The sequence below is a fragment of the Drosophila persimilis genome, unplaced genomic scaffold (genome assembly GCF_003286085.1).
Source record: "Drosophila persimilis strain 14011-0111.01,24,50 unplaced genomic scaffold, DperRS2 tig00000520-arrow-pilon, whole genome shotgun sequence".
Taxonomy (NCBI): domain Eukaryota; kingdom Metazoa; phylum Arthropoda; class Insecta; order Diptera; family Drosophilidae; genus Drosophila; species Drosophila persimilis.
In genome coordinates, this window is record NW_020825317.1 from 4,094,924 (window position 1) to 4,120,807 (window position 25,884).

At 47.2% G+C, this 25,884-nt stretch overlaps 5 protein-coding genes across 6 annotated transcripts; 3 read left to right on the plus strand and 2 right to left on the minus strand.

Moving 5' to 3' along the window:
* Positions 1 to 272: 272 nt before the first annotated feature.
* On the minus strand, positions 273 to 17,999 carry LOC6596665 (calcium-binding protein 4). 2 transcript variants are annotated; one of them, XM_026990194.1, is made up of 6 exons: positions 17,956 to 17,999; positions 2,196 to 2,473; positions 1,477 to 2,107; positions 1,277 to 1,420; positions 999 to 1,208; positions 273 to 932 (listed from the first exon to the last, which is right to left on the minus strand). In XM_026990194.1, exons 2-6 carry the CDS (start codon positions 2,196 to 2,198, stop codon positions 760 to 762), a joined length of 1,161 nt encoding a protein of 386 aa, XP_026845995.1. In that variant the 5' UTR covers positions 2,199 to 2,473; positions 17,956 to 17,999; the 3' UTR covers positions 273 to 759. The 2 variants fall into 2 exon arrangements, with proteins under 2 accessions (XP_026845995.1, XP_026845994.1); XM_026990193.1 differs by having other exon boundaries at positions 2,196 to 2,476; positions 17,976 to 17,997.
* On the plus strand, positions 4,866 to 5,658 carry LOC113566109. Its single transcript, XM_026990195.1, has 3 exons — positions 4,866 to 5,017; positions 5,088 to 5,332; positions 5,389 to 5,658. Exons 1-3 carry the CDS (start codon positions 4,947 to 4,949, stop codon positions 5,481 to 5,483), a joined length of 411 nt encoding a protein of 136 aa, XP_026845996.1. The 5' UTR covers positions 4,866 to 4,946; the 3' UTR covers positions 5,484 to 5,658.
* Positions 18,000 to 19,935: 1,936 nt separating the features above from the next.
* On the minus strand, positions 19,936 to 22,438 carry LOC6596660 (cell division control protein 45 homolog). The gene is made up of 2 exons (XM_026990103.1): positions 21,287 to 22,438; positions 19,936 to 21,221 (listed from the first exon to the last, which is right to left on the minus strand). Exons 1-2 carry the CDS (start codon positions 22,213 to 22,215, stop codon positions 20,405 to 20,407), a joined length of 1,746 nt encoding a protein of 581 aa, XP_026845904.1. The 5' UTR covers positions 22,216 to 22,438; the 3' UTR covers positions 19,936 to 20,404.
* A 151-nt stretch (positions 22,439 to 22,589) lies between these two features.
* On the plus strand, positions 22,590 to 23,226 carry LOC6596659 (ribonuclease P protein subunit p21). Its single transcript, XM_002021961.2, has 2 exons — positions 22,590 to 22,756; positions 22,828 to 23,226. Exons 1-2 carry the CDS (start codon positions 22,590 to 22,592, stop codon positions 23,216 to 23,218), a joined length of 558 nt encoding a protein of 185 aa, XP_002021997.1. The 3' UTR covers positions 23,219 to 23,226.
* LOC6596658 (gamma-butyrobetaine dioxygenase) lies at positions 23,226 to 24,673 on the plus strand. Its single transcript, XM_026990104.1, has 2 exons — positions 23,226 to 23,889; positions 23,959 to 24,673. Exons 1-2 carry the CDS (start codon positions 23,306 to 23,308, stop codon positions 24,590 to 24,592), a joined length of 1,218 nt encoding a protein of 405 aa, XP_026845905.1. The 5' UTR covers positions 23,226 to 23,305; the 3' UTR covers positions 24,593 to 24,673.
* The last annotated feature ends 1,211 nt before the right edge of the window (positions 24,674 to 25,884 follow it).

Here is a 25,884-nt window from a genome sequence, read left to right on the forward strand (position 1 = left end):
TAAGGAGGTACATATAAGGGTCGTGGGTAAGTGGGTAAGGGTAATGGGAGACTTACAGAGGAGCGATACTTCAATGATATGTCTTGAAAGATACACTACGAGTACTTAAGGATATGTGTGTGTGAGAGAGTTGGAACGATTGGGGTACTCGTACCCCTTCATAAGTGAAAGTAGATTATCGTCATAAAGTAGGTTATTGGTTATTTTGGAATTTTCACAGAGAGTGAGTGCGAGCTTATCGATGTATCGATTATTCCATTGGCTATACGTATAATTATCGATTTGATTCGTAATTTGATTAGCTGTGCATTCCGGCAATTTGAATTCGAATGAATGAAAGAATGAATGAGACTTGCCTAGAGTTGGTAATATTGGTTATTCGATTTTTTATCTCTTGAGACTCGCCTTATTACCATACGTAATCGATGAGTATTTAATTATTGCAGCGACGAGTCAATAAGTTATCGTTTGAGTATTTAAATGACGATCAATATACCATTAATATATGATGAGTAATCGATCAAGCTGAACTGCAGACGAGTCATTGTCATCGTCATCAAGGAGTCATCGAGTCATCGAGTCAAGGCCCACCACTTCTTGGCCATCAATTATTTATTGCTTCCACTGCAGACTGTCTATCGATGGGCCCATAAATACCATAAATAATGGATGACCATCCCGCCCCCAACATAATTTTCCTCACTCCTCAATCGTACTCAATCGTGGCACTGCCCGCTGCCCACAGCCCCCAGCACCTGCTCAATCGTAGCTGAGGGAAATGGCCGACTTGGGCGTGGGCAGCGGCGATGTGGTGTTCTCCTCCTCGTCGTCGTTCTCCTGCGAGTCCTCCGGCTCTCCCAGGGCATGGACAAACTCATAGAAATCGATGCGTCCATCGCCATCCACGTCAACCTCCTTGATCATGTCCTCAACTGGTTAATTGGAAATATTGGTATTTGGATTGGGAGTAAGATGGGGAAATGGGATCCACTACTTACTGTCCTCCTCGTCGAGGTCCTCGCCTAGACACTGCAGCACCGCCCGCAGATCGGAGGCGGTGATGTAGCCGCGATTGTGTTTATCAAAAACACGGAAGGCATCGCGCAGCTCCCGCTCCTCCTGGTCGGCCGAAGATAGGCCCGACTTGTCCTCGTACGTCATGTTCGAGAGGATGTCGACAAACTCCTCGAAGCTCACGTTGCCATCGCCTGCAGAGGGACCAATCAAACGAGGACGGGAATATAGAGTAGATAGGTATGGGAACAGGAACACTCACCATCCACATCGATCTCCTGGAGCATCTCCTGTAGCTCCTCGACGCGGGCAAATTGTCCCAAAGAGCGCATCACGGTGCCCAGTTCCTCCTTGGTGATGCAGCCATCGCCGTCCTTGTCGAAGAGACGGAAGGCCTCTCGAAACTCTGCAAAGAAATGCACTAGTACCCACAGGTGCGTCTCCTGCCACTCCTTCACTCACCGCGCATTTGCCCCTTGGAGATACAGCGACGCTTGTCCTGGTTCTCGCTATCGCCATCGCCCTCGCCATCGTGGCCATCCGGGTCGGCGTGCCCCGAGTCCGGGGCGTAGGAGCTGGAGCGCTGCGAGAACTGACGGACTTTCGTTTTGCGCTTGCTCCGTGGACCTCCGCCAATGGTCAGCACCGGGCGGGGGCGAGCCACCTGGCGGGGCCTGGATGACTGCTCGTAGTCGTCGTAGTCCTCCTCCTCCTCTTCCTCCTCATCGTAGTCATAATCCTCGCCGTCTTCACCGTCCTCAGCATCCTCCTCCTCCTGCTCGAGAAGATTCCTTTGCGCGTAGCTGACACGCTGCCTCCTCGAGCCAGAGCCCACGCCCACTCCGTCACAGGAGCTGGAGTCCGTGTCGCCATCCAAGGGGCCAATGGCAGCACTTCTTTGTGGTTCTTTCCTGCGTGGCCTCTGACGTCGCTGTGGAGTATCCCCATCACCAGCCTGTGGCACAGCCTCCGCCTCTGCCGCCTCCTCCGCTTCCGCCCCGGCCAGAGCCCCATCCAGAGGCTGGTCTGGGGTGCCACCTGCGGAAGTCTGCTCCTCGTCAGGTTCGTCGCCACTGACGGCCGCGTTTCTCGTCTGAAAAAGACAGAGCATTATTCCCTTTCGTTCCACTCCTTGAATCCAGGAGATAGGAGTCAGTCCTCTTCCACTAGTATACACTCACCATTAGCTGGCGGAATTCGCGGGCAATTGTTGAACCAGTTAAAAATTTATTAACTGCCGTGAAAAGTCGTTTTCCTTCCAATGTGGCGGCCTTCCGCTCGCTGCTGCGGCTCCACTTCAAAGAATCCCCAGCGTCAAATCCCCAGGCTCACTGGGAGTCCGCTTCCGCTGCTGCTGCTCTCTTTCCGGCCTTTCCTGATGATATCGTATCGGTCGCTATCGTCTTGGGGCGGCTCAACGATTATGCAAATTGGAACGCATTGAACGCATGGAAGCCGCCTGCTGCAAAAGGCGGGGAGGGGAGCGGTTGCAGAGATATGTTAATTAAGCGATTCCAAATTGAATGCCATTTGCATATCGGGCACGTTCCGCTGTTCCCGAAATAACGACCCCCACGTGACCAGAGAGCGACAAGTGGACCCCAAGGACACTCAGCACAGGACGGTGCATGGAACATGGAACATGCTGCATGGTACATGGAGAGGGATAATCAGTCTAATAATCCATTTGATTGGCACACATTCATGTCATCTAGAGAGAAGCAGAGCAGAGGCTAATTGAAGCATTTGTTGTTAAGCGAAGTATGAAGAGTGGTCTAAAAGCACCGTTTTCACATCCAAGAACCCAAGAGACAGAAAAATATAGATCTAGGATGGAAAGATCTCCAGATTGAGAAAGTTAAAGCATGTTCAAAGGAGGGTGGACTTATGGAGTGGAGTTGTAGACTCAAGAGTATTCCAACGATGAGCACGCAGGATGAAATCTTTGCAGGACGATGGATTTGTTGTTTTAGATTTAAGGCGGCGATGGATATTCGTTATAATTCCCTGAATATTTTCCATATATTTATGGCAGCGCTGTTGCTCCGTCAAAGCTACTGCCCGAACAGCTGATTTTCTTATTCTCCCCTTTTAAAGGAGAAATTCTGTCACTGGAAACGAGTGCGACTACTATGTATGCTCGAAAGGAGAAGTCAAGAAGGAGCATTCAGCTTGTGCTACAAATTAAATCTAGTAGTCCCTGGACCTTAGAACGTTTTGTTTGGCCTCAGTCTCAATATCAGTTTTGGTTTCAGTTGCTTTACATCAATGCAAAACTTGAAGAAGGCAAATTTATAACAAATTTTCTGAACTATTTTTTTTTAAAGTAATTTTAGTTTTTGTTTTGCAATTTTGTCGCTCCTAACATGAGTACCTCAATGTCGTGTGTGCAGCTAGAGAATTTGAAGCGAGTCACCAAATTAATTGGAGAGTACGAGCAACTTATCTCGAAGCAGACGTCATTGCCATCGGGAGTGCCTAACCCGAAGGCCAAGGTGTTGCTGATGGACCCGATGGAAGAGACATTGGCCAAGGGAAATGGCAGCGAAATCAAGGAAGTGCACGAATCAGATGTGCCGCAGCTGAAGGAGCTGGCGAAAAAACAGGAGCACCACCAGAAGCACCAGCAGGAGCACCAGAAGGAGCACCAGAAGGAGCAACAGCAGGAGAAATTGAAGGAGCACCAGAAGGAGCACCAGAAGGAGCAACAGCAGGAGCACCAGAAGGAGCACCAGAAGGAGCAACAGCAGGAGCACCAGAAGGAGCAACAGCAGGAGAATCAGAAGGAGCACCAGAAGGAGCACCAGAAGGAGCTACAACAGATGCAGCTGCAGGGCCAACTGCAAGAGCAACAGCAGGAGAATCAGAAGGAGCACCAGAAGGAGCACCAGAAGGAGCACCAGAAGGAGCACCAGAAGGAGCACCAGAAGGAGCACCAGAAGGAGCAACAACAGGAGCACCAGCAGGAGCACCAGAAGGAGCACCAGCAGGAGCACCATAAGGAGCACCAGAAGGAGCACCAGAAGGAGCACCAGAAGGAGCACCAGAAGGAGCAACAGCAGGAGCACCAGCAGGAGCACCAGAAGGAGCACCAGCAGGAGCACCACAAGGAGCACCAGAAGGAGCACCAGAAGGAGCACCAGAAGGAGCACCAGAAGGAGCAACAGCAGGAGCACCAGCAGGACCAACTGCAGGACCACCTGCAGGAGAATCAGCAGGACAATCAGAAGGAGCACCAGCAGGAGCACCAACAGAAGCAAGAAGAGGAGCACCAGCAGGAGTACCAGCAGGAGAATCAGAAGGAACACCAGCAGGAGCAACCGCAGGACCAACTGCAGGAGCAACAGCAGGAGTACCAGCAGGAGAATCAGAAGGAGCACCAGCAGGAGCACCAACAGAAGCAAGAAGAGGAGCACCAGCAGGAGTACCAGAAGGAGAATCAGAAGGAGCACCAGCAGGAGCACCAGCAGGAGCACCAGCAGGAGTACCAGCAGGAGCAACCGCAAGACCAACTGCAGGAGCAACAGCAGGACCAACTACAGGAGCAACAGCAGGAGTACCAGCAGGAGAATCAGCAGGAGAATCAGAAGGAGCACCAGCAGGAGCACCAACAGAAGCAAGAACAGGAGCACCAGCAGGAGTACCAGAAGGAGAATCAGAAGGAGCACCAGCAGGAGCACCAGAAGGAGCACCAGCAGAAGCAACCGCAAGACCAACTGCAGGAGCAACAGCAGGAGTACCAGCAGGAGAATCAGCAGGAGAATCAGAAGCACCAGCAGGAGCACCAACAGAAGCAAGAACAGGAGCACCAGCAGGAGTACCAGAAGGAGCACCAGCAGGAGCACCAGCAGGAGTACCAGCAGGAGCACCAGCAGGAGCACCAGCAAGAGCAAGAGCAGGAAGCAACGATTTTGGAGGAAGAAGACGATGTAATGGAACTTGTGGAAGTAAAACTGGAGAGCCAGGTGGAGAAGAAGAAACGCTTTTGCCTGCACACTCTTTGGTGAGTAGTCCTTTCTTGGAATCCATTCGGTTCGATTCGGTTATAAATCTTTGTATTTCCCGTTCATAAGCATTCGTTTGTGTGATGTCCTGCTCAGTGCGCTTAACTTATTTGTCGTGTACCCGTTTAACGTCATATTTCCATGGAAATTGTCAAGAAATCACAACCATCAGCAAACGGGCCAAACTATTGAAGAAATGGAAGATTCCATGAGGGAGAACATCGTATCCGGAGAGCGACTAAATGCAATTGAACGATCCGAAAACTCATTCGAAAACAAAGCGAAGCAGGACCCGATGAATCCAATTAGCAGAGGTAAACAAATAGTTTAAGGAATATTCTTCACGTTTCATCACATCATTTGAATCTAGACATCTACCACTATGAAGAGCACAGGACTTTAACTATTGCACAGACCATAGCCGCGGCCCACCCTTATCCCGATGCTGCTGAAATCAAACCTTGAAATAGAATTGCAGGGAGTGCACCTGACCCCAGACCTAGCTGAAAACCCAAATCAAGATTGTGAATGGCACTAAAAACGGCAACGTATCCTTCTGTTTTTCCAAATTTAAGTAGATTTTTACCTTGTTTTAAAAAAAATTCAAATATTGAAAACGAGAAAACGCTCGGAAAATTGAGTTTAATCCGATTATTGCATGGGACAGGAACATGACTCTGGCTTCCGCGGAATTAAAATTGCATTTCGATTGCCTCTGTGTGTGGCATCATTTTGAAGCTTATACTCGTGCTTATACCCTTCCAGCGGGCTGTACGACTCTGACCGGAGGCTTAGTCATTTTCCATGGAGTATCGATGTGCAAAGGGTACCCAAGCTTCGGACTTCCGTCTCTAGCTGCTCAGATGGAGGAGCAGAATAGCAGATGGTGTTGGCCAAGCGGAAGGATGTGGCCGGCATGGAGGAAGTGGATTGGGGCAGGCCACATACCACATTCCCACACATGTGGGTGTGGGATGGCCTGCACATACGGGGCTGCGGACCGCAATTTAAATGCATGAAAAGGAAGTGCCAAGGCGTGAACAAGGACGCGGCCCGAAGGCGATAGGTGTGTGCCAGCAGGCAGGACATTACTCTTGCACCAGGGACATGCAGGAAGGCAGGTGGGATAGGGATAGGGATAGGGAGGTGGGCACCCGAGCAATTTCATATTTAAATTTCATCGTAGCAAAAGCAGATCCTGCCCCCGCACGCACATTTAATCAGCATTTAACGTTAACTGCTCCATTAAGCCAATGACAGGAGCAGCAGCAGCAGCAGAAGGATGCAATGGAATGAAATAAAATGGGGCTTAAGGAAAACACAATTGAAGGGGAAGTAACAGTGACAATGGGATGCACAGGAAGCTGCTTGGCTGGATCGTATCTTTGGCAGTCCTTATGCATTCACTCTGGCATTCATTCACTAAACGTTAAGGCATTTACTCATTGCTTTACCAAGCTCTGCGTTTACTCCTGCCTCATTCTCATTAATTCTGCTGGTTAGCCATTTCCATTCCCCTTTTTCTCAGTGTGCAACTCTCATCCTCATCCTCGTCCCCGCCCTTGCCCTCGTCCTCGCCCTCTCTCGTCGTTCACGTTCTAGTATAATCCCTCTAGTACTCTGGTGGTAGAGTCGCGGGTAAAACTTCCTGACATGAACTAAATGAAGATACAACTTTCAACCTGCTCCCACTGATGGCGGCCCCTTATCTGGTGGGGTGGTAGAACTTCCCATCCATCCAGGCGACAAATGCGTTGTTCTCCATAACTTTTTGTTAGTTTTGTGTCTCCTCTCCATCAGACAGAACACCACTACAGAGAGGCACAGAGGAGAGGCAGACGGTAGAGGAGAGACCCCAGACCTCAGAGAGTGGAGTAATCAACATTTGATAAATGAAATAAAGTTAATGTGCAAAGTTTTTAATAGATTTGAACATGGCTCCGAGAAGACCAAGGGCCTGACTTTGACGGAAGTGGAAAGCGCGGCTGGAAACCCAGAAGGAAAGATAAAGCACAAGAAAAGTTAATAAGTAAGCCAGATAGAAGTTGTCGAACCGCAGCTGTGTGTGGGATGAGAACTTAGTTGCTGGCGGCATTGCTGCAAGCGGATCATCACCCCGTGGCTGCCTCTAAGCCACCCTTAGTTAGCACCCCTGACGCATCCAGAACCACCGCACCGCAGTGGCAAACATTTAAGCGTTCGACCAACTCGAAAAAGCGTAAACCAAAACCGCAAAATGTTTTGGCGCACATTTTATTGTTTAATTTGAATTTCTCTGGCTCTTCCCTGCCCCAGAAGAGGTGGTGTGGGAATTTTGGGTGAAGGATAACCGCAGTTGTAAATGGATTACAACACTCCCATCTCCATCCCCACCCCTTCCCAGCAATGCAATCAATTAAGGGAAAGGGACGGACGACAAAAAAAACAACAAAACTTAAATAACATTCGCCGTTTGTGGAACACAGTAAACTCCGTCATACGCTGCGTATGCGTTATATTTGCATGCAACAACAGAAAACAGGAGGCGGATAGAGAAAGGACGAGAACAGGCTGTGGCAGGAGGAATATTCGCAAAATATTGGAAGCTGCCACATAAACCAGAATTCTCTCTTAAAAAAAAGAAAGATTGGAAGCCCGAAACTATGGATACTGCTCGTAGAACGCAGGTTTATGGTTTTAGGGCCACTAATGTGTACACAGAATACGTCAGTTGGAGCCCCTAAAGAATGGAAAACCACGACTAAAATACATTACATGGTAATCTTTGATTATTTTGACATCTTTCGAAAGAATCTACGGACAGATACAGATTCTTTGTCTCACAACGAAGACAACTCCTTGCAATTTCAATATACCCTGATCGTCAAGAGTGTGTTATGCACACTTATTTGATCTCAAGAATTAACCGAATGTGATTTAAAATATAAAAATAAACAGGAATAGGAATAGGAATGAAGATTCAAGCTCTGATCCATTTCTTGGAGTACCTGGGGACGGTTTGGTCAGAATCGTCATACCCTTTGACGAGGGTATCAAAAAGGAGAGGAATCCAGTACAAAGTTAACGCATAAATCAAACAAAACAAAACGAAGCGAAACATAAAACGAAGCGTGCCGGGCAGCCAGAGAGGTTGTGGGGAGACGGCAGGATTGGGCAAACTTATGTGTTCTGGACTCTGTACCACCCCTGTGCCACGCCCACAGAGCACGTAAATATTTGGTTTGGCAATAAAAAAATTTAACAACGTAAAACGAAGCGAGGGCAAAACCAGAATCGAAAGCAAATACATCGATGTGCAAGGTAGTCCAGAATATATGGAGTACGGAGAGAGGAAGTGGCAACCATGGAAAGTTTTCCCTTTGGGGATTTTCTACAGTCATTCTGCCTCGTCTTCTATACTCCGGTTCCTTCTTACCTTTCTCTCGATATCTTTTCACTGGAAAGAAATCATTTTTTGTACAAAGCAACAGCTTTGTCCGCGGCTTTATCAGGAAAGTACTCAAAAGTACTTAGTACTCCAACACAAATACATATGTACTTCCTTTTATTGTAGGTATTCAGAGACGATTCCCATCTTTAATCACTCCTCTCATAGTAGTGGCCATCTATTTGCCTTCTCCCCAACCATCGCAATGCTGGGTGCTAGCCCCTTAAATAATTTATATACCGCATGCCGCATGCCGCATGCCGCATGCCGCATGCTACATGTGCAAAAAGGCCAACGAAAGTGGCATGAATGAATATGCATGATAATCAAGTGGCGACGTTGCGGTCCACTCTCAGCTTCCCGTCCCCCCTCTCGCTGCACCCCACCTACTCTCCACCCACACACACTCCGTGTCACTGCTCTCTGCCCATTCTCGCACAAGCCATCACGCCGGCAGAATGCAAAGCATAGCAAGCTTTGCAGGGAAAATAGCTCGCACTGTTCTCCGGGTGCGTCTGTGTGCGTGCTAGTGTGCACGAGTGTGTGCGTGTGTTTGGTTCTGCCTTTGTTTAGTTCGTTAGTCACACTCGCACAACAGAATAACCAACAAGAGTGGAAATTCTAGCCGTTAAAAGCGATGCCGGCGATACCCTTACCCCGAGGGCCACACGAACGAACCCCAAGACGGAGAGAATATCTACAGATAGAGCCGTAGATTATTCTCCGACCTCGGTGCATGCAACTGAAAGAAACGGGTTCAAGAAAGAAAGGCTTTGCCGGATTTGTATTCTTTGCCGTTCTCATTGCAAACATCTAACCAAAAGCGGCATACCCTCTCTGCCTTCCATTTGTGTGTTTTGTGACATTTGCATACGATCTGAATGCCTTGAACCCTATATCTAAAGCTGACTAGGCCAAAAACCCCTCTTTTCAGACATGTCCCCTGACCCATTCCAATAAAACTTGCACTTGCCTTGCAGCTGAAAATTGGTAACAAAAATTCAAAGTCCAAACTTTGGACCAAAACTTCGGGGCTAAAAGAAAATGGCAAACACAATTGAACTTGGCTTGGAATTCGCAAACAATAGGTCAAAAGCGAAAGTTTCTGGCCACAAACTTGGCCACTTGGCGGCGCTGTCCGAGTGCAATCAGAAAGTTGGCATTTAAGGATGGGAAATGAGCCAAGAATGGGCCCCAAAAGGATGCCGTAATGGAAAGAGAAACTGCAGCGAAGGAGATGGATTGATGGAACCTCATATAGCCTCACAGCTTCCCAATAAATATTTCTGTTCTCTGCAGCATTCTTTGCCTGCTGAAAAAGAGTTCTTTGCCTCAAATGAATAGTTGCTTTTTCGCTACATTAAAACTTGAATAAAGTCTGTGCCACAAATACGACAGATACACCCATCATGCCGCACCATGTGGCGGCACTTAGGGATATGGCATGCCAATGTTGCACCTCGAGATTCGACGAGAGATAAGTCGGTTTGATTATTCCTGAAGCAATTTTCACAGCTTCTTTTACGGCCCTTTTTGGCTCTTTGGCCGGGATCGAGTCCTTCTGGGCGATAAGGTTTGCAGCTGGATGGTGGGCCACCTGCTCGAGTTTTTGTACAATAGAGCGTGGACAGCTCGACAACCAGACAAGGACATCATGTCTAAAAAGATATACACGATAATAACAAAACAAAATTTATGTTTGGAAGAGTACAAAAGTCAGAGATATCGAAATCTGATGTAAGGCTTACCGGCTACCCTTTTTTCCTTTCAAGCAAAAGCCCCCCACATAGAGCAAACAACTTACTGATGTTTGGGCCGAATTAAATTATATTTTAAGGCAAAATCTCCATCAAATATTTAAAAATTGAGATCGGTTTCAGAGTATACAAAAATATTAAAAAAAAAAAAAAGGAAAAATGGGATGCATTCAAGTGCACAGTCTCTTCGTGTTCTGGTTGTGTGGATGACTAGGATACTAATGGTACTTCCCGCAAAGAGGAAGTTAAAGAAGTTCCACAATCGCCGTTAGGGCCTCGGAATACTTTACACACATACATGAAATAAAGGAAATAATCAAGGAATAAAATAGATAAACAACAATATTAACGAATATAAAAACATGGAAATGGAGGATGGAAATTGGAGATTGGAAATGAAGGATGAAGGATGGATTGAAGGCTGGCTGGAGGATTGGTGGATCAACGAAGATCGGAATGGGATCGGAGGAACTCACGAGTTTCTTTTCTGCCCCCACGCGTGCGATTTGATGAATACGCTCGATGGGCGTCTTCTTCTGCGGATTGCTGATCATCGTATTAGCGCCATTGGGCTTCGTTTCCGTGTTCTTATCCTTCTCGTCCTGCTCGCGTATGGCCTTTATCAATGGGCACTCGGGTGGGGCCACATCCTCGAGAATCACCTTGCATCGTGGCTTCGGTTCTTCAGGCAGGGGTATGGGGTACTTGAGCCTCCAATCAGAGTCATGCATGGCGCAATCCAGCCCCTTCAGCGGCTCGGAGCACAAATCGCTGTTCGGATCATCGGGGCCAAATACACGATCGACCGGTCTGAATTCCTCCCCGTCCGGATCCAGGCCGAAGAACCATGCGGCACGCTGTGGCCCTTTGTTTGTGTGATCCACAGTGTTGGCCATATTTGTGCGTTTTTCCATGTGTATGCGTTTGTATATGAAAGTGTTAGGGGGTGCGAAATGTGCGGAGGAAATGTGGGGGCAAAACGTGCAAACGCTAAATGAAAATAAAACAACATAAAACGAAAATATGTAATTTAAATTAATAATGCAAAAAATGAAACGAAACATCCCTGGGAGCAGGACACAAATTTGCAATTGGTCGGCGGCGTCCACAGATGACAAATGAACAATGGAAATATGGTACACTTGCTCCCTGCAAGACACTTTCTACCACGCAATCGAAACTTAAAGCGTTACAAAGCAACAGAGAACACTACGAAGCATTTGATCCGATCAATGCATCTTCTTTGGGGAAACGGAAATGGAATCAAGCACGAGGCTGATACCCATGAATATGGACTAAAGCTAATGGTAGTGTGTTGTGATAGCAATACAAGTATAGGAACTGGTGGCCAACCTCCTTGCCGAACGGTCATGCCCATGTCCGAGGGTAACATTGCAGGCCCTCCGCTACCCAAATATGCAAATGCACACACGCGTGTGCTCCGCAGTTTAGATGTTTGTCTTTTGGATGTTATTTTGCAAAGTATGTCCCATAGAAGGTGCAGGCCCCAGAGCTGCCATACTGTCGATTCAATACACCTTCTGCCTTTCCGTGATGTTGCTGGGGCTCCTTTTACCAGTGCTGCTGTTCTGCTGTTGCTGCCTTTATGGTAGCTCCCACGGTTGTTCCATTCTTTCTTTATGCTCCGTTTTTGTTGCTTTTACTTTTGCTACTGCTTTTACTGTTGCTCTTCTCCATTGCTTGTTCTCTGATTGTGCTCTGCTAGTGCTTTTGAGTCCCAGTTCCTATTTTGAAGCCAGAACAGGACAAAGCGCTCCGCTTGAGCCTTTTATTCTGCGCCTAGTTTCCCGCCACGTCGACACTTAAGCCAACGCAAGGTGTACCTAATATAAGGTGAGGAGCCAACAATATACCATGACTTCAATCTCTGTTTGCATTGGGGCACTCCAGCACTCCCAGTGCTCCCTCTCGTCATTGCTGCTCCTTCAAATTTACATTCTCTGCGTTCGCTTCATCTATTTTACGTATTCATCGGGAACATTTACATGCGTTTTATTATCTCTCTCTCTCTCTCTCTCTCTCTCTCTGCTCTCCACTCCTCTCCACGCTATTTGCGTCTCTCTCTATCGTTTTGCCCACCCTTAACCCCTGTTTCGTTACATATTCAAAGGTTTTTGCCGCCTCCTTCTGCCTTCCGGCACAGATGCCCTGTGGAACACATTTTTGCCAAGTGGATTTGTTGCGTTTCCTTTTGGGTTTTTGGGGGCTTTCGAGTGTCCCACTGTGTGCCTGTGTGTGTGTAAGAGCATATGTGTGTTGGTGTCTGTGCGAGGGGCTTATTTTAATATCAACATATTTATGATGTGTTTGAACACAAAGAAAGTCAGTGGGTGAAATGGTCCTTGAGATTCAAGGGATGGAAATATTGTTAAATTTATGTAGACGATACCCTTATACACTTATGACCCACATTCCATTGAAAAACCAAACATTTCTGGCAAGTTCTTAATGGAACCTCTCCTCTAGCCTGGCTGTTCCACATTGGATGCCCTCGAAACACTCCATGACCCATTTTCCAAACGAAAATCAACATTTGTGGCGAGTTTTAAAGAAATCGTTCGCCAGGCAACCCAGTTACTGGGAGCAACTGTGCACTCTAAGCTCCTCCAAATCATTTTCCATTGCCCTCTGCTGCTCTGCTACTCCTGAGATGTCAAATAGCCATTCCTGGCATTCCTTATGCATGCAAATCTCAAAATCCCCAAGTGCAGTCAGTTTTCGTTGTCTTTTTAGCCTTATGCTCCCCTGATAAATTATATACAAGAAATTTCCATTTCTCCCCCTAAAAAGATGGCTGACAGCCTCTGACTTTTGACTTCCGACTTCTGACTTGACTGAGTCTCTGACTGACTGAGTGACTGACTGAGTGATGAGTGTGGCTCGAATGGAACCTCTCCAACCCGCAAACTCAGGGGGCAAAGCGGCAGACCAATTAATTTTCCTGCCTCAAAATTAACAGCAAGCCGAAGATGAGATTTTTGATGGGCAAACATTGGCGTTGGATTGATCGATCCTTTTTCAGGATGGGCCCGACTTTTGGCTTTTTATGGCCACACATGTAAGCATCCCATTATCGATATCATTTATCTATCGATTAAAAGGTCAATGTGCAAATTTCCTTTGAGCTTAAAACTTATGGATAATCACAGACTAGTTGATTTTGTAGCTAAACATTATACAGGTGCGATTTCTTTATAATGAGTTAGCTTTTCGGTGTCATCTTTATGCGACTTATTATGATTGAACAATTTTGCCAAGCGATAACAGATCGCTTGTTACCAGAACGGATCCTTTGGCTTTTTTGAAGCTTTTTTAAAACCAAAGAACTCTTTAGCGGAGCGACTAATGGGTAGTAAATCTCATGACACTAATTATTGATATTGGCCTTGCTCCTCTTCCGTGCCTTGTGTCCATGTCTATGTCCATGTCCACATCTCCGATGGGGCTCTTGGGGGTAACCACTCGGATTACACTTTGCCGAAAATATGCTAGAAATGTTCTTTCCTTTCTCCGGTTGCTACTTGCTCGTTTCGGGCCCTGCCTCACTGCTTTCTACTGTTGCTGATGCTGTTGCTGGCGCTGGTGCTTTTCTCTCTGCATTTTCTTTGTCGCCGACGGTTATTGTTGCCAGTTTTCCCCAACAATGCGGCATCAGCAGCCCCCTAAAGGACAACATGAAACATGCTAGAGACCTTGTGGGGGTGGCATTGGGATGGGACATGAATACGGACAGGCGAGGCCAGCGTCGAGCAATGTCCCCCATCGCCATCGCCCCGCACCCTGCTGTCATTGTAGTGCAGGCTGCAGTCTTTTGCTTTTCCCTCTCTTGCTCGGAAGCAGAAGCAGCAGCAGCTTACCTGGACCGGGACAGGAAATGGCCAACAGCTTATTGCATAACCCACAAGCAATGCCAATGCGTCCAGGCCGGGATTAGAGCTCGCCTATCGCCCTCATTCAATCTGCCTCTTTGAGTGCAGGAAATATGTTAAGCAGACTTCATGGCGCGAATGCTTCGAGACTCAATCAGTTGATGGCAGGCACGTCCTGTCTCTGTGGCCTCTTTGGCCTCTTTGGCGGCTCTTGAAAGTTCTCCAATGGAATGGGAAACTTTTTGCCTTTCGCACCAAAAGATTTTCGCAACTGAAAATTCTTCAACTTTGCTGACTTCCAAAGTCATTCGAGTAAAATATTTCGACATATCTCTGTGCATGCCTTTGCTTGACACCCACACACACACCCGCACACACACACACACATAGAAAGAAAGGGGAAGGAGGAGGACACAGGACACAGGACATATGCACACGCACACGCATCTGGGGCGACAAGTTGCAACTTGATCCAATTCATTAAATGAAAATTATATTTTATGATTTAAATTGCATTTTCCTGGAGCCCTGTCTGCAAAGGCAAAGCAAAGGCAAAAGCATCCTGTGCATTGATATGGCATGTATCGCATCGCATCGCATCGCATTGCATCATGTGTGTGCATCGTCACTGGAGTCTGAAACGGGGCCAGGCCTTCTCCACCTGCTGCTCCTTCGCCTCCTTCGCCAAAGGCAATGAATCATTGCCTACCCAAGCCTGGTGAGGATTTCTCTTCAGTGCACTCGTGTGGATGCTGGCGGAAGGTATAGGAAATCTGCTCTTAATCAAGATAATCGCAGTATATGTGATAGAAGAAACCTTTTGCTGAAGCAAAAACATGCTATGGCCTCTACAGTTTGAAAGTTATGGCAAGCTCATCGGGATCGGATAACTTTCACACTTCAAATATGAGCCATCTCCTATTTTAGGATGAGGCCAACACCTCCTATCGTTTGTAACGTTCTTAATTGTTTTTAAGATACTGTACTGCTGAACTGCTATGCTGCTCTTCTTTCACCATCTGTATACCTCAATAATTAAACGGTAATTCTGTTTCTTGTTGGAGCCTCACAAAGTCAGCGCGTACGCTGCCGGAAAAAAGGAAAAAGGGAAATCTTTAGGAAGGCAAGGCAAAAGCACCCAAACAAAAAATAAAAGGTTGCCTAAAAAGAGTTTTTTGGTTTTTGGGTTGTGCCTGGGAAATGGCAGCCGAAAAACAATTTCAACTTGTTAAGCTTTTATTGTGTGTGTGTGTGTGTGTGTGTGTGTGTGTGTTTGCTAAGGGGATGAATGTGAATTGAGAGCTGAAGATGAAGCGCCGGGGGAAACCAAAAGAAAAATGAAAATGTAAACTTTCTCATAGCCAGCTCCTCCTGCTTTCTACCATTTCTGTCTACTATCTATGCTCCAGTGATCATTTTATTGCGAAGATAATCATTTGTCATATTTTTGCAGCACCTCCGCTCCCACTTTTGTACGCTTGATTTATGCTTTGTGCTCTTTCATTTTACGCACCGCGCTTTTTGTTTAATTGCTTTTGGCTAGCAAAACTATTTCCGGTTCCGGTTTTTGGCTTCCGTTGACATTTTCTGTGCTGCGTCATCCTTCCTCGCTCCATTTCTCTAATTGCTTCCGCTAGCAATTGCATTGGTCTCTCAGACCCAATCTAATCGCTTAACTTCTGCTTCAACATTGTTCCAATCTCCAAATTATATAAGCCTTGACAAATGTGTCTCTCTCTTTAGCTCTCTTTCCTTCTCTCTCTCTCTCTCTTCCCCTCTTCCCCTCCCTCCTCCCATCCCACCATCAGAATAGCTCTTGGAGTGGCAGTCCCCAAAAAGCATGCTACACGTTTTGACAGACTGACAGCTGAGGCCATCAGCAACGTGGACATGGAGGGGGCCTGTCTCTCTCTCTCTCTCGTAAAAATGGCCCCCAATTAGGTATGAAAGCGTGACAAGTATCCCAATCACGATCACGACTGAGGGGATATCAGAGCCTTGTCTGCATGGAGGGACTTCAAAGTTAACTACATTTCTTTTTTTAAGCAATTTCGGTAAGTATTGAAGTGATGAAAGTATTTTGGAAATCATTATTTAAGGGATTCTACCATTCTACTTAATTGGAAACTATTGTTGAGTTTTTCGCTAAACGTTGTCTCAGGGGATAGTCAGGATATCTCATTGACATCTCGTTCCATCGTTGATTTTAAAGCATTCGCAACTAAGACTCGCGACTGCTCGTGTCGCCACTCAAGCCTCACGCCCATCTCTGGACACACGGGCACGGCAATGGCTTGGGTCAGCGCAAAGTCAGTCGGGACTTGGCCTGCAATTAACGCAACAAGATTTGATCCCTGCCCCGAACGCCTCATGCCGCCTGCTTCATCTTGGCCACTTTCTCGGGCCGCTTTCTTGATTGTATTTGGTGTAATTTTTAATTAGCTGCTTTGCTTTCGTTCCAGACCCGAAGCGACCCTCCCCTCTTCTGCCATGGTCCACTTTTGGCCGGGCTAATTGCCTTTTTCGCCCACTCCGGATCAGGGGACCACGACATGTGGCCCGTAGTGGTTTGGATCAAGCGACGTGGGACCCTCGTCCATTCCCTAGCAGACATTTTTTAATTTAATAAAACTCTCCTCACAGTAATTAGCCTCAGTGCGAATTAAATGGAATGGCAGTCAATATTTCATATGCTGCGCCCCAGGCAAAATGGCTTTTTCTCTTTCTCACTCTCTCTCTCTCTCTTTGTGCGGCATGTCGATACATTTCCGTATTTACATTTCCGAACTTTTTTGGACAGTCTGCCATTCGTTTTGAGAAATTGCCACTGACATTCGAGCTTGATTAAATTTGAATAAATGAATATGCAAGCGAGAATGAGAGCTTGCTGGAAGCTCGGGCTCGCTACGGCCCTCGCTACCCAAGGGATTTATGAGAAGATGTGGGAAATACATATGTGAAAGGGAGCAGAATAATACATAAAAAAACAGTTAGTTACATGGCAGCTTAAAGTTGAAAAAAGCCGATAGTTGGAAGTTTGATAATAACACCGAATTTCACACCCAAAATAGGTTAGTATTTGGTCGAAGTAGTTTATAAAGCAGTTTATAAAGTTCTGCCTTGATCTCTTAACGTATCAATAAAATAGTTGCAGAAAACAACTGATAAACAGTTGACTTTAGAATCGAGAAAACTTGCAGCAAGATCACACACCATTCGTGACGCCACTACTATTACTGCTGCAACTCAGCTAAAGAAACTTCTTCACAACCGCGTTCCGATACTGTTTTCTCGCTCACACCGACGCTGCGGCAGTACGACGTTTCGCCAATACATATGTATGTTCTAGAAAACTGCAGGGCATTCAAATATCATCAATACACATACACAAATAATAATTATAAATGGATAAATATATTAAACAAGCAGAGGGATCCATAGATCTACCGATCGGGAATAGATATTACATGTACAGACGCATAGGATCAGATTTACTAGCCAGAAATAATTTGGGCGCCTTTTTCGAAGAGCAGCCACACACACACACACAGACACACACGCACCACCAACAAATACAAACATTCCCGGACAGCACCAGAGAGCGGCATTTCAGCCAAAACAAGCCCAGAAAGAGGCCTGACGGAGCCGCAACGGCGGAACGGGTAAACAAACGGACGAGCGGAGAATTCAATAAGAGAACAGCGGCGATTTCGGCACATCGCTTCTACATACTATCTGCCATTCTTTTGGCACTCCTTTGGTACAGGTCTTAGTTTCCCAAAACATAAGTGGCACACAGCAACTCACACAGGCCACACACGCACTTGAAAAAAATTGGCAATATTTTTGAATAAGGAGCTTACACGCAATTTTTGGCACGCACTCGATAAATCTCACTGCTCAGACGAGGACCAGACGCGGCAACAATGGCGAGCGAACTAACTGTAAAAACAGGCACCAGCGTGACCGAAAAGGCTGTAAATACCGTAAATACCCCACCGGAGGAGTACACAGAATCCGTAAAAATACGCGCAATCTTACTATCAGCAGACTTACCGTCGCTTAGATTACTTATAGACGTTGATTATGGTGCCGATTTGACCAATATTTTATTAATTATACTACACTTTAGTAGATATATTTTATTTATTTCGCCAAAATTCTTCTCCTCCGACGGCTAACCTCACTCTTCGATTTAAAATGGCCGTGCCGTTAACGCTGCAAAAGCACTAGCGCGGTATATTCCATAAAATACCGGGCGCTGGTATTTGGTATTATATCCACGGCACTGAGTCTGCTGGTTGGAATCAGCTGTTGTGTTAGATTTCTTTCAAAAATATTAATATCCACATATTCTCTGTATGAATAATATATTATTTTCATATAATATTTATCTCACAATAGCATCGATATTAAAAATAAGTAGCTTTCATTAGAAAGCTAGAAATTAATTCTAGAAATTATTATTTTTAAATAATAGCATGTTACCGCCGAAGCCCTTCCACTTATCGCACAAAAATATCGATATTTTTTTACAACTGTCCCTGTCCAGCAAAAATTGTAATTAAAATTCGCGGGCTTATTATATGAAACTATGACTACATGAAACAATAGAAAAAAAACTGGCGAATCGCGAGAGATAAGCCGCAAACGATATTTCGTTATATATATATTTATTCGAGGCATTCCCGCATACCCAGAAGAAAACTTGCGAGCTGACCCATAAACTGATGGATGAGTATAATGAATAAAACATCTTCGATGATCTGCCGAATTGATTTGACGAATTCAATAAAGTAGTTAGTATATTCGCCAGTCCACAGACAAATTATAAACAATGATATTATCACTAACCATACCGTATACCGAAAATATATATCGATATTTTGGCATATCAATATTTAATATCACTAAATGGAACATTTGTAAACAAATATGTATAAATACAAATTTTAATTATTATACATGATCCGCAAACATTGTTGTAGGCGTTTCGGGAGACTATTGTTGTTGGACGACCTGTCAGAGAACGAGGTGAACCACTTGGCCGACGAATCGGCTTCCAGCGCCCACAAACGGGAGAGCACCTGCATCTGCTTCGTGGGCAAGCGTGACTTCAAGTCCTTCATTCGCGGGGCAATTCCATACAATAGCTCCCCACTTCCTGTCCTCAAGCCCTCACTTTCTCTGCAGTACATCGCCTCTAGGAGCGGCCAGTTTGTGGATATTGACATCCACCAGTGGACCGTGGGCCAGCCCTGCCGCCTCGTCTCCTTCTTACAGACGTACATTGTGGCCAGAAAGATTCACTCAAAAATATTTTATGTGAACACGAGGACCCCCTGATTATAAAGTTTTGTTAATTATTTTGTAAGAATACAAGTTTTTATTACAAGACGCATTTGAGGGTGCAATAATAAGTAAAGCTTGTTGGTCTTGTACTCACTGTATGTTTAAGAGACTTATCATATCATCGACAGTTTTATGTTCTGGTTTCTCTTGAGAGATATATAACCCCTCTAATTGCTAAGGTTTGTTTAGCTTTTCTGTAAAAATACGATAATGATTCAGATGAAGAAACGTTTTGACCTGTGATTGTGATTTTCACAGTGGTATCTTTATAATATCGTAAGGATTGAAGAAATTGTACACCGTTCTCTCAGAGAGCCTATATTTTTGGGATGCAGCTGGGATCGGCTACTGAGACGCAAAAATCATAAATTCCAGAGCACATTTACGGGCAATTGCAGATAGCTCTTTGGTTACTTTTATATCCGCAAGAAATGCTTATATCTGCACCATTATCTTCCCAGGAAAATAAATCTTTAAACATATCTATTCCATTAGTTGCTGGAATTCGTATTATTGTTGTTGCTTCCAGCAAATTTTGAGATCTCCTTTCTGCTCCATTGCACAGAATTTACAGAATCTAGACATTATGTTGCAATCCAAAACACACGCAGATCTGTGTGTACTTGGAAGATGTCTTCTTTACTTATACATTACTGACCTCAGGGACATATCAATCCCAAATGCAAACCAACCGATCGATCCCACATGCCCCAAAAGACGGAGTCAGAGACAGGAAGCACAGCTACTTTCACGGTGAACAGACATTAAACAACTACAAATATATATTCTAGGTGCGATTGACACAAATAAAAAAAAAATAGCTAGCTTTCCCTAATATAGATGATGTCGATTATAAATTAGGCTATGGTTACTATTCGATCTATGGCTAACTTATGCGCTAAACTGATGATAGAGGAGCAGGTGCATGAGTTCTCTGTGGCGGATAGGAGTACCCTTGGACTAAGTGAGCAGCACGGTGAGGGCGTCAAGGAAGCGAGTGAGGTCGCTTTGCCGGAGCTGGACAACCGAAGGCTCGAAAAAGTCCTGCAGCAGGGTTGTCTTACTCTTCTGGGCTGCCTGTTCGAAGGCCTTGCCAAAGAAGTTCTTGGGCGAGTCTTCGCGAACGGGGGCAATGCCCACTAGTAGGCACATGCCCTGAGTGGCATCGAGCGGGCAGGTGGCGATCAGCGGTAGGTCCGGGGCAGCGCGTGCCCTGCTGGTGGCCACATGGCCACGAAGTATGAACTTCGCCAGCAAGCCCAGGGCGTACGGATAGGAAAAGAAGGCATGCTCCTCCTGCAGCACATAGTAGAAGAAGGAGCCGGCCGAGTGCACCTGGCGGGCCTCCAGGCTGCTCTGCACCTGCCTGAAGATGGCCGCGTGCAGCAGCTTGGCATTGTCGATGCCCGTCCCGAGGAGCTGCTTGTGCTGTCGGTTCAGGGCGTCGGAGGCCTCCATGAAGCAGTCCTCGGGCGTTTTGTGCTTCTTCACCGACTCCATGATGGCCAGCAGGGCGTAGACGTAGTCAGCGGCCGCGTAGCGGCTTCGGTAGCCATAGCTTAGAGTGAAGGTACCATAGACGATGTCGGGGATGTCGTATTTCTCGGCCAACCGCTCCACCATTGAGTAAAACTCCTTGCGCAGCACCAGGTCCATGGAGCTGTATGTCTGCCGCGCATGCACCAGCGGCAGACCCATCTCCAGGAGCAGCTCGTGAAGACGCTTCTCACCGCGGAGCGTCCACAGCTTCAGCTGGCAGGAAGCGTAGCGGGAGTACCTGCAAGAGGAGTACGAGGTACCTGCATTAGGATCAGGAGACTCAACCCTCCTCCCTGGACCTACCTCATGGAGTCGGTCACCGGCCAGTGCCGGTACAGCACCAGATGCAGGTCGTTCTCGAAGCTGATCTTGGAAGCGCTCATTGTGTTCTGGTCGTTGGTCTTGTTCGTGAGGCGGGAGACGTGCGACTGGATCTGTTCCAGCTCTAGGGTGTAGGCCCCACTCTCGATCTTGCCCAGCAGCAGCTGCTCGCTGATGCCCACAATGGCCCACCAGAGCAGGTCCATGTTGTCCTTGGACAGCTTCCAGGCCAGCTCGAAGATTAGCAAAGCCGTGGACCGACCATAGTAGCTGAACTGCGTGTACTCGAACATGATTCGGTCGCGCTCCGACTCCCACTGGCGGCGGGCGCGCTGTCGAAGGATGCGCTGCTCGTGCCGCTCCAGGCGGGTTAGCTTGGGCCGCCCTGCGGGGCGCTGCGCACTGTCATCATCTCCGTCCGAGTCGCCAGCACCGCTGTCGTTGTGTACCTCCTCCTCGTCCTCCTCGCCGGACTGGTCCTGGTCGTCATCCTCCTCGTCAGAGTCGTGAAAAATGGTTTCGAATGCGGGAATGTTCTCCTCCAGAGCGGCATCGCCCAGAATGCATACCTGTCGATCGCTATATATGTTGCAGACGTCAAGCGGCCGATGGGCATCGCAAATGAAAAAGGTGACATCTTCCGCCGGCTGCAGCAGCTCAACGATGTCCACGCAGCCGCCGCAGTTGACCAGAAGCACGTACTTGACGTCGCCTTGGTGCTCGCCATAGGCGCGCCGTAGACCCGTGATGCCCATGATGGGAACCACCGTGTAGAGCATGTGGTCATACTGGAAGAGAGCCTGCAGGATCTTGCTTGCGCAGATGGCGTCAATGTCGTAGTTGACGATGATGAGGATGCGCTTGCCCACTAAGTGCCTGTAGAAGTCATTCTTGAGATCTTGGATGAACATCTTTCCGCGTCCAGCAGCAAAAGCAACAAAAACTATCACGCAAATTGAATAGCAATCGTGGGCGATCCTTTTTTTCTGATTGCTGCGGCTGCTTTGGTTATGGGTATTGTTGTGGTTGCTGTGGCGGCTCCTAGTTAGCCGTAGTGTGCTGCATTTTGCGCGTATCTTTCGTTTTGTTTGCACTTTTTGCGGGTTTGCAAAATGTCGCAGTGTGACCCACGACTAGTTCAAAAACGCGGGAAACAGCTGGCCAGCTAGGTGTGACCAGCCGTGCATACCGTTGCAATGCCACAGAATAGCCATTCGCATGTCACCCTCGCCTTTCTGCATTTTTCTGCCCACGCTAGATTATTTTGGAATATCTTCTCCACAACATGGCCAAGAACAACAAAAAGAAGGTGTTTGCACTGCGCCTTGTCTGCTCTCGCATGAACTTCCTTTACCAGGCGGCCCACCTTATGGCGAAGGGCAGCCACAACACCCTCGGCGCCTACTATGGGAAGCTCTGCCGCAATGTGGGCACCAAGGCCATAATGCACATGTAAGTGGCACCACAAATCCTAGCTAAGCCGCTCTTTCATTTCAATCTGATCATTCAATCTTTCTGATTAGGGCTCCGGCGCTGAAGCGAACTCTGTGCAAGCGCTGCTCCCTGCCGCTCATTCCCGGAGTCAATACGAGCCTGACTGTGCCTCAGGAAAAGGACCAAACAGCACCAGCAACAGACCCAAAGGCGTGCAAGAAGCGTCATCGCCGACAACGCAGAAAGAAGGGAGAGGTGGGAAAAGCTAAAGTCCAGCCAAAGGCAAGCACCGTGGACGAGCACACGCCGCTCCAACTAGAGTGTCCTCTCTGCCAGGGCCGTCGCCGCTTTGTTGTGGACAGTCAGCGCGAGTGCTGGATAGAGCAGCCGCAGGCCCTGGTCGAAGTGCTCGACATAGAAGCGGATGAGGAGGGAAAACAGACGCAGGCACAGCCACAGCCACAATCACAAGCACAGTGATAAGACACAGCACACTTATCGCTGGCTTATCTCAGCCCCCTGGGCCTCGATAGCCATCCATCTGTACGATCGTTAGTCGGTCGCGCCATGCTGAGCTGTAGACACTTGATTGGTCGTTTTCTGGTGCGACGTCAGGCCAGCACGCAGGCTCGTCTTGCTAGTCCTAGCATTGTGGAGATCGACGAGGCTGACGGGCAGCGCCTGAAATACCCACAGGTCTGGTTGCGGGACAACTGCCAGTGCACGGAGTGTTTCCATGCGGCGACGCGGGCACGCAAGAGCAACTGGGAGCGCGGACCACTCCACGTGGGCGCCCAGCGGGTGAGCTACGATGAGCAGTGCCAGCAGCTTCAAGTCCACTGGCAAGACGAGCACAAGAGCGTTTACGAGCTGCAGTGGCTGCGGGAGCGGGACTTCGGGGACGCGGCCAGACAAAAGTACTTGGACGAGGTCTACCGACCGCCCGTGCAGCTCTGGGGCAAGACGCAGTTTGAGGAGGTACGCCGGGAGTTCCTTTACCAAAATGTGCTCGACCGGGACGACGTGCTGAAGGCGTGGCTGGAAGCCCTGGCTGTGCAGGGATTCGCTCTGCTCAAGGATGCGCCCGACGACGAAAATGTGGCCCGGCGCCTGGCAGAGAGGATTGGCTACATCAAACGCACCACCTACGGGTGAGTCCTGACCACCAGACATGCAAAATCTACTGATAATTTACTTTTCATACATCCCCTTCAATTCAGAGATGTCTTCGAGGTCAAGTCCAAGCCGAATGCGGGCAATTATGCCTACCTGATGGTGCCCCTGCCACTGCACACGGACATGCCCTACTACGAGTACAAGGCGGGCATCAACATCTTGCACACCCTCGTCCAGTCGGAGTCGGCGGGCGGGGCCAACACGCTCGTGGACGGCTTCCATGTGGCCGCCGAGATGCGGCGCCTCTATCCCCAGGAGTTCGAGGTCCTGCGCTCGGTGCCAGTCAACTGGTACGACATCGGACACGACGGGGACCAGGCCAGACCCTTCCACAGCCTGTGGCGGGCGCCTGTTGTCTGTTTGGATGTGGATGGCCAGGTGGTGCGCATCAATCAGAACACCACGAAGCGGGATAGCCGCTTTACGGTGCCCATTGAGCAGGCGGTGGCCTGGTACGAGGCCTACGACAGGTTCCTTCGTCTGGCCCACGACGAGATCGTTGAGTTCAAGACGCGACCCGGCGACGTGTTCGTGTTCAACAACCTGCGCATGCTCCATGGCCGCACCGCCTACGAGGACTCGCCCCAGAACAAGCGTCATCTGGTCGGCGCGTACGTAGACTGGGACATTATCTACTCCAAGCTAAGGACCCTGCGCTTCCCCCAGGCCCACAAATGATCCCCATCAACAGTACGGCCAGCGGTTGGGAAGAAGACTAAAATAGTTAAAATTTTTTATTAAACTAGAACACAAAAATTAGATCATCTGTTTTCTTGGCGCCTGCAAAGAAGCCAATTGTATCAGAGCTCTACCGTCCGGCAGGATTAAAAAACGAGCTAATCACTATTAGATCGGAATCTGCAAAAAATTACGTGAGGCTGGTCCACCTCCGTGTGGCCGTTGTTTACCAGGTCTGGGAACTCGTAGGGCAGGACGTTGCGACCGTAGAAATTGTTGTGGCTACAGCGTTCCAGGATCGTCTTGAGCTCTAGCATACCGAAAATGATGCCGACAGCAATATAAACTGAATACCAAGATACATCAGCGAATTCGAAGAAATTGCAGGATGGAGGAGGGGCCAGTGCCACTGGTACAGTCCTATCGACGCGAAATCACAATGAAGTCTCCTTAACACATTTAAATATCTTCGACGCAGTTGATTTTCACTGGAAGTACTCTGAAAAAATCATTTATTTAACTGGTAAACCCTTCCATTCGAACAAAAATATATATTGGGGCCCCTGTTTAAAAGAGCTAGCAGCAGGCTGGCACATGCTGCGTTCATCAACACACCGACACGAATTCTGCCAGTCTGCTGCAGACCCGTTTAGACAGGCCTGCAAATCTTGAATTTTTTAAATTAATAAATGTAATGCAACACACAAAACATTACACAAAGAAAATACATTTTTTTTCGCGTGTTTGCTTCCTTACTTGAATTTTTACTTCTGTTCAAGATCTAGTGGATGGCAGAGGCATTTGCAATGTTCTTTAAAATCAAATAAAAAATAAGAAATAAACTTAATTTCATAAAATAAATGCTCATAAAGATACAAAAACAAGTATTAAATAATGTGATATGCAATAGTCATTTACGTAACTAATATAATGCGAATATTTAGCGAATACATTATGCTCGGAAATTGGAAAAAAAAATTGCAGAAAACGAATAGTAATTAGAAAATTTTTGAATTTCTTTAATATAATTAATATTTTAATAAATCGACATAAAAATGTATATACTCTCAGAAACAGGTCAATGATATTATTCGTGGTAAGACTAGAATAGAATATATAGATTAATAGATTTGTATTATCAAAGTAATATTGTTTTTTGACCAATTAAATGGAAGGAACCACTCCTTCCAGCTATATTTTCCAATAAAAACGGTGGAACAGCAGAAGGAATTGAATGAACAAATGAAACTCAATAAAATAGTTTATGTAAGTATTTCCGAACCAGATTTCAT